General features: G+C 37.4%; 1 protein-coding gene across 1 annotated transcript; it reads right to left on the reverse strand.

Moving 5' to 3' along the window:
* Positions 1–388: 388 nt before the first annotated feature.
* On the reverse strand, positions 389–5035 carry LOC110439301 (uncharacterized). Its single transcript, XM_087245144.1, has 3 exons — positions 3817–5035; positions 2964–3154; positions 389–2520 (listed from the first exon to the last, which is right to left on the reverse strand). The coding sequence occupies exons 1-3, from the start codon at positions 4956–4958 to the stop codon at positions 1028–1030; spliced, it is 2826 nt and encodes a 941-aa protein (XP_087101270.1). The 5' UTR covers positions 4959–5035; the 3' UTR covers positions 389–1027.
* Positions 5036–8880: the final 3845 nt, after the last annotated feature.

The following is an 8880-nucleotide window of genomic DNA, read 5'->3' on the forward strand; positions in this document are numbered from 1 at the left end:
GCAAAATCTGATTGTGTGGGTAAGATCTGGGCCAGAGAAATTTTGCTATGTTGAAGGGAGACTGAGACCAGAACTGAGATTACATTTTATTGTAGAATGATATTAACAGGTAATATGACTACCGGGTAAAGTCTTTATATAGAAGTGTTGAACAGTAGACCACGATGGAAACAAACCGGAGACTGGGATTAAAGTGAAAAAAATTCTTGTGACTGAACTTTTTTCAGGCCAAGCCATATTCCTAAAACCAAAATTTTATTTAAATAGCCGAGACCAATAGCGTTTTAAGGGGAGATTAAACCGCTTTAATGTTGCCAGTTTGCATATTTTAAAAGCTATCTTTGAAAAATATATAACTTGACAAATAATCAACCATCTACCACACATCTTTTCAGTGCATGTTTTTATTTATCTTATAACACCAAATGTTTGGTGAAACTCATATTAACAGAAAAAAAGTAATAGCACCACCATTAAATTCAAAATAGAGCTTTTTCAAAAAGTGTTTTTTTCAGTGCATATTTTTATTTATCTTATAACACCAAACAATGTTTTGTGAAACTCCTAATAATGAACAGAAAAAAAGTAATAGCATCACCATTAAATTCCAAAAAGTGCTTTTTCAAAAAGTGTATTTTCAGTGCATGTTTTATGTATCTTATAACACCAAACAATGTTTTGTGACACTCCTAATAATGAACAGAAAAAAAGTAATAGCATCACCATTAAATTCCAAAAAGTGCTTTTTCAAAAAGTGTATTTTCAGTGCATGTTTTATGTATCTTATAACACCAAACAATGTTTTGTGAAACTCCTAATAATGAACAGAAAAAAAGTAATAGCATCACCATTAAATTCCAAAAAGTGCTTTTTCAAAAAGTGTATTTTCAGTGCATGTTTTATGTATCTTATAACACCAAACAATGTTTTGTGAAACTATTAATAATTAACAGCAAAAAAAAAGTAACAGCACCACCACTAAATTCCAAAAAGTGCTTTTCTTGTCCAAATGCCTCTAGAGTGCTTTTCACTTTTTCTGCTTTTTGGCTGTAAAACCATATTCCTGAAGCTTGGCTACACCTGAAACCCGTTTTAGTGTTTGACTAGCTACATGTGCAGGAGTGGCTCCAGGAGAGGTGGAGGAGGTGGAGGCTGTAGCAGCAGATTTACCTTTAACTCCAGCAGTGGAGGAGGTGGAGGCTGTAGCAGCAGATTTACCTTTAACTCCAGCAGTGGAGGAGGTGGAGGCTGTAGCAGCAGATTTACCTTTAACTCCAGCAGTGGAGGAGGTGGAGGCTGTAGCAGCAGATTTACCTTTAACTCCAGCAGTGGAGGAGGTGGAGGCTGTAGCAGCAGATTTACCTTTAACTCCAGCAGTGGAGGAGGTGGAGGCTGTAGCAGCAGATTTACCTTTAACTCCAGCAGTGGAGGAGGTGGAGGCTGTAGCAGCAGATTTACCTTTAACTCCAGCAGTGGAGGAGGTGGAGGCTGTAGCAGCAGCTATTCGTTTAACTCCCAGGGTGGAAGAGGTGGGGGCTTTAGCACAAACATAAGAGGTGGAACCTTTCTTTACTTTTCTAACCCTAACTTCTGAGAGAACCTTCACAGCTTCCCTCAGTTTCCTTTCCTTTTGATTGTCAAGGTTCACCTTCTTTTTCTTCAGATGATTTTGGTATGTCTCATAAGAAGACAGGCAAAATCTCCTTAATGCAGGGGTAATTTGCATTTTAGATGCAGTTTTGCCCATTACCTTCATGTTGGACTTGAGAATGGCTAAACCTTCATAAGTCTCAATGTTCAGCCTAACCCTGTCTTTCTCAATTATATCATCCATCATGTTAAATGATCCTTCTACAAGAGGGCCAGTGAACAATGACAGAAGAGCCTTTACCAACTTCCCTAAGATGGGGAACCTCGTTCCTCCTCCTGTCATCTTCATGGCAAAAATCTTACTCCACCAGTCAACATCGATTCGTGCATTGTTCTCCTCAAAGCATTTGGCCTGTGCTCCTAGATCTGTATTAATCTGGTAGGCTCGAACCTCTTCATCCAGTTGACCCAACTCTTCTGACTTCACAGCATTTGGCAAGGCCTTGGCCAAGGTGTTGAATGCACCTTGGACTGATTCGTGGAGAATCAATGATGGTGTCAACGCAGATAAAGAGGTGATGATGATGTTGTTGAGGGGCAGGTTTTTCAGGAGGAATGTTGCTGCCTTTATGTAGCCTTCTCTGAGAGAACTGTAGAGCTTCTGCACCCAGGGCTTCTTTTCCACTCTAGCCTTGTTTAAGGCAAAGAAGCTGAATCTTCCCACAGACAACCTTTTGTCAGTGTACTGCAGGTCTCTCTGGTGAACATTAAGCTTCAACAAGCCATTTGCACTCAAAGGGATAGTTTCAGGCTTCATAAATTTGGAGAGAAGTTCCCTAACCAGCAGTAGCATTTCAGCATGCAGCACATGAATCATGGGCTTTTCATGTTGCAACTTCTTCAGGAACACCTGGAAAGTTGGAAGTACACCTAAAAATCACAATAGAACCAGATTAGAAATGGGTCTGTATATTTTATTCATTGATTAATTATCACATTCATAGCAATGTAACATACTCTTCTTAGAGCATTACAACCCTTTAATATTATTTTCTAGATTTGTTATTTCCATTTGTATTATTCAATTGTCTAGTTTAAATTACATCAGTCCTGACATGTTTTAAATCTGGTTAATAAGTCCGTAACTTTGTTTTTGAAAACTGCTGTATAAATAGTTTATTATTAGTAGTAGTAGTATTAACCAAAGTGATCTGATTAACAGTGATCTAAAAACTATTTATAGTTAACTCAGATTCCATTCAAGGATTCCAAGAAAAATAAGCATATAATAAATATAGCAATAAAGGGATTTCAATAAATAAGAAATCTCTGTACTTTTCTTAACACTTAAAGTGAATAAAAAGTGAACATACCTCGATACAAATCAATAATGGTTGTGAGCTTGTCGAACTCGGAAAAAAGCATACAGATGCGTGTCTTTCGTTTTTTGTTGACATCACTTCCTATCCTCGCAGATTTTGCTATTTGCTGTTGCAGACATATTATCCTGGCCTTCTCATCAGATGTAACTGCATGCTTATCAAGAAGCTGGTTCAGGAGCCATCTGCATCACAAAATTATAATATACAAATAAGGATTAAGGAGAAAAAATAGACAATGCTATTTCTAATTGCCAATACTTCAACAGTCATGACATAATTTTTGAGTTTACAGGTCAAGACTCATCCTTTTTTCTATATAAAGATTATTTAATAATTTGATAGCATCTGGAATAAAGCTGAGCTTCACTGTTCTAACATATTTAACCCTTTGAGTCACTGTATCTATAACTTTATATACATAACCTGATTGATCACTGAGGCATCGCCACCCCTTGGTTTAGATTTGTTATGTAAAAAAATCCAGTAAATGTCTGCATCTTTAAATATTATTAATAACAAAAAAGTGAGTGTGTATATATATATGTGTGTGTGTGTGTGTGTGTGTGTGTGTGTGTTTATTTATATTACTTTTTTAGGACCAAATGTCCCCTCATGGATAGTAATACCGGGGATTTTTGATGTTGTGGGGCCCTTTTTGTGGGCCCCACGTGGGAAATAAAAGGGGAAGGGGATAGAATATACAGTTTAAACAGTAAAAAATACATTATGCCTATGGAAGGGCCCCACAAAGATATCACCATAGACCTGTGCGTGTGTGTGTTTTATTAAAGATCCAAAAAAAGCCTACTAGTACAGAAATAAGATGATACAAAAATAGAAGTACCTGTGTTTGTGTTGATCATGAGAAGACAGGACGCTGTAGAAGTGCACGGTCAATGGATCCATAAGGTCCCGTATTCTGTTGCATACATCTAACATTTGCAGGAACCTGCTGCTGATGGGACGTATTAGGCTCTTATTCTCCAAATGAAGTAAGGACTGGAACTCAGAAAAAATTTCTTTCTGTTTGGGTGATTTTTCAATGTCATAGTATACATCAGAGCAAAATTGTTCCACAAATCCCTGGAAAGTATTTAAAAGGGCCTTGGCTGCATTCGAGACCATATGGACAGTGTCTCCGCTGACATCCAGCAGTGATGGATTTTCTCTTCTGACTAGTGTCTCTACTCCAGACTTTTTCCCTCTCATCACACTGCAGTTATCCAACAGTATACCAACAACCTGATTCCAGTTCAGGCTATATGACTGGAGAATATCTGTCAATGTGTTTGTGATTGATAAGGCATCTGCGATATTCAGTTTCCTCGAGGCTAGATGCTGGGTTGCCACTTTTCCCACATCTTCATCATAGTACCGAACAAGAACATTCAGAATCCTGTCCATGTTTCCATCTGTTGCCTCATCTACATTTAATGAGAACATCTTCGTTTTCAGCTTAGATGACAATTCGGACTTCCAATAAGCAGCAATACCATGTGTGCACAAGTAGGAGGCATGTGCATTAGACATTGACAATCTTGAAAGTGCACTCTTGTCTTTGACAACTGACTGCATCAAATTAACTAGCGGTTGTGAGATTGTGAACGACAGGTCATGCTCCGCTATGAAAGAACATACGCGCACTTTTACATCGCACACACGGTCGGCCATAGATGCATGAATCTCCGTTGTGGTACTTGTCGCACCAGGCAGGGAGCAAGTGTACTGTAGAGCACGAACGGCGGCATTGTGACTGGCTTCTGACTGATGGCGAGCTAGCACTTTTTTGCCATTACTGCCATATTGAAGTTTCCTGTGGCATACTGTGCAAAGACACGTACCTGGTTGTTTAATTTTTTTTGCCCACGAACTAAAAGGCTTGCCATTCTCCCCAATTTCGCTAAGCCAAGCCCATCTCCATTTATTTTTTACACTTTTTTCGATCTCCGAAACATCGGAGCCTTCCTGCATTATAAATGGGTCCATGCTATCTTAAATATAAATAACTTACCTCAGCCGTAGCCTGACATGTACTTCTCTGAAACTATACCAAAACCCGGAGTGGATCCATAGCGGAGTGATGCTAAAACGCTTAGAGTGGAGAGAGGAACGTGCATTTGCTCCACTCCAGGCTTTGATCACAAAATTTTTTTCCTCCTCAGCAGGCTGAATACACTTCTTTTCTTAATTTAAGACCTATTCAAACTAAAATTAAGACATTTATTACACTATTTGAGAAATGCCTATATTTACAGCATTAAAATTAGGAAAAGAGCATGAAAAAAAATTAAGAACAAGCGGAACACTGTAATTGACGGAAATCCGTCAATGACTCGCTCCAATTGACGGAAATCCGTCGTAACGACGGAGAACTTTAATCCCTGTGGTGGAGATGGACACGGAAGAGATCGGGACACATAACCAGAAAGGAACCACGCTAGAAAGGAGGAGAGACTCAGACACTGGAGTTAAACGGGACTAAACAGATAAGTTTAACTGTTTGACAAAGGTTTCACTTACCATGAGCATTCATCCTTTTCAGCGCAATGAGGCCATACACAGAGTGAAGCAGAGGGCAGGGATTTACAGGGATGACTGGGGATGAAGTGCAGGTGCGGGGGTGATTAGTCTTCAGGTGATGGAGATCGTGCTGATTTGGGTGACTGAAAGCATGGTGAATCTGGTAATTGGGAGTGTGGAGAACCTTGCCTGGCTGTGACAATTAAGTATATATGGTTATTAGAAACTATTTTGAAAATTTGTTTTAAAGTGGTGTGTGTGTGTGTGTGTGTGTGTGTGTGTGTGTGTGTGTGTGTGTGTGTGTGTGTGTGTGTGTGTGTGTGTGTGTGTGTGTGTGTGTTTAAAAGTATTGCAAAGATATATGTAAATGGCCATTTTTGCATCGTTTTAATTTATACATGTGGATTTGAATGTCATATATATATATATATATATATATATATATATATATATATATATATATATATATATATATATATATATATATATATATATATATATATATATATGTATGTATTAGTGCTGTCAAAATTACGCAATTAACGCAATTACCACAGTTGCTGTTTTTTTTATTTCCTTTTGTGGTGGACGTGTGTTCAACATCCAAAGAAATTTGGGTAAGGCCAAGGAAGCGCTTTTTGAAGGCAAGTTTCAGTATAATACAATTAATTTCGCATCACCAGGCTCTCCAGCGTTTCCTCCAGAGTTTCAAGCAGCAAGCAGCTGCTTCGCGTTGTTGTGTCAGAATCCTTGTGAAATACAGCCATACTTTTAGAACGCTTAGTTTAAGCAAATTTGATGAACGCGATCATGCGTGTTGAATCTGAAGGGAGTCACTCCGCCTGGCCTGTCCTGTGCGCAGTGTGTGTGTGTCTGTGCGTGTATGCACGTGTGTTTCTTAGCAACAAACCTGCATAAACGTCTGTAGCCACAAAATCAAAAAGTTACAAATTGCCATGAGATTGCGTTACACTCTCAGCTCGCATCATTCAAAAGAAAAGGGCTACATTGTCCCGCGATAATGTCAACAGACTGGACTGTCTTATTGACTGAATGTAAATGAGGACTGAGTGAAATTGTTTCTACTTTATAATTAATGTTCTCAACTCACAGCAATACAACTTTACAATGAGTACAATTGTTTGTATTCAATACTTTATTATTATTATAATTTTCCATTTTCCATATCTGCAATGCCTGTATTTTGGCATCTTTTTGCAGTCCACTTAGAATCCAACTTGGAAATATTTATTTTTTCTTTATTGGCATTGATTTATTTGAAATTCAAAAGGCATTAACATGCCTGTGTTTTAATTTCTGCAATAAATATGGCTGTCAAGCCAGGATCTTGATGGTTTATTGTGGGTATGTTGTTTACATGAAGATATCTGTGTTACATGTTAAACAAAAATTTTAATAAACAATTATATTTTGAATTTAAATAGTTTTTGTCTTGCGTTTACATTAATTTTACATTTCATTCATTCATTCATTTTCATGTCGGTTTAGTCCCTTTATTAATCCGGGGTCGCCACAGCGGAATGAATCGCCAACTAAGTTTTTACGCAACGGATGCCCTTCTAGCCGCAACCCATCTCTGGGAAACATCCACACACACACTCATACACTATGGACAATTTAGTCTACCCAATTCACCTGTACCACATGTCTTTGGACTGTGGAGGAAACCGGAGCACCCGTAGGAAACCCACGCGAAGGCTGTGAGGCGCCGTAATTTTTTTACATTTGAATAGCCAAAATTACAAATTTCAGTCTTTTATGTGTGATTAATCGTGATTAATTTTCAATAAAAGGTGTGATTAATTTGTAATTTTTTTATCGATTGACAACACTAATATATATATAACAACAACATATATAAAAATAACATATATGTAATAATATATATAATAACAACAGTGGACTAAGTATTAAAATAATAATTTTGTTATTTTTAATTATATAAACATTATAATTATTAAATGTTTAAATGATTTGTATATCTTTAATTGGTTTAATAGAGGTGTGAATCTACACTGGTTTCACGATTTGGTTCAGTTACAATTATCATGCCATCGATTTGGTTCAATTCCATATTTCAGCGCATCATGGTGCATTGATGATGCTTTCCATACACAATTAGATTTTTTACTTCACAGCACAATTATTATTGTCCTAAAATGTATGCATATATTTATATACTCTTTGTAATACAATTTTGTAATTTTAATACAACTGATATATAAACTGTACCTTTAAAAACTCAAGTATTTGCACAGAACAACATGAGCATTTATAGCAAATAAACAAATATAAATATCCAGCTCGCTTTTTGAGCCTTGTCTAGCAAGTCCTTTCTTACACCCCTTTGACTGGTCATGCGTTCAACAGAGAGGGCTAAGATTGGCTCTAACACTCTGGTGCTGTTCACCGGAGAGTGACACTGATAAACAGCAGCGGCGATCACAGCTGATCCATGATAGATGCAGTGGAGAAAATTTACTGACTGTGGTAGAGTTAGTTTAATGTTTGACATTCATTAGACATTCAATTTCAAACTAATTAAACTCTTTGCTCCTGTTATAGTTTGAGCCAAAAATATGTCAGATAGGCATAAATTAGGCTTATTTTTTTGATTAAAAAAATAAAATTAACCATAAACAATTCAACCATATAAAACTATACCCTGTATCCAGAAGTATCGCTGTAACAGCAGAAAGGAAAGGAAAAGTCCCACAAGCAGGTCAAAAGGGTCACTGTGAGAGTGAGAAATGGAGTTTACTTTCATTTTCTCAATCGCAGTGAAACAGGGGCTTCTGCTGTGTCAGTGAAAGACTGTCCAGCAACCACACAAACAGTGAAATTGTGCAGTTTCTCCAACTTAAGTAGTTGGAGCGTTGTAAATACTTGCGCTCGCCTCCCTATCCATAATAAGCTACCGCAACACGAAAGCGTACATGAGATAAATGACGTCAGTACACGATAATCGGTTATGATTTTTACTGAACCCAAACCTAAATTTTCCGCGTCTGCACCTCGGTGCACTGAAGAACCAATTATTTTGACACCCCTATGGTTTAACTTCACAGTCAATCAATTAAACAATCAATACATTTAAATGAAATTGCAACCATATCACAAGCTTCACTTATAAGTAACCAAATTGACTTAATAGCCTAGTCTGTACCTGCATAAGAGACGATATGGGAAAACTAGGTTGCTGTTAGTAGTGGTGTTAATGAGTCCAGCAGGGGGCGCTTAATCTTCAGCGCCATACTTGTCAACATTGGGATGTGAAAATAAGGGACACAAACAGGGGGTAAACATTTTAGCTTATTAAAATGTATAGCTATTCTAAAGAAATAGAATCAAATTGTCAAATCTCTTT

Source organism: Danio rerio, chromosome 3, assembly GCF_052040795.2.
Source record: "Danio rerio strain M-AB ecotype USA chromosome 3, GRCz13ab, whole genome shotgun sequence".
Taxonomy (NCBI): domain Eukaryota; kingdom Metazoa; phylum Chordata; class Actinopteri; order Cypriniformes; family Danionidae; genus Danio; species Danio rerio.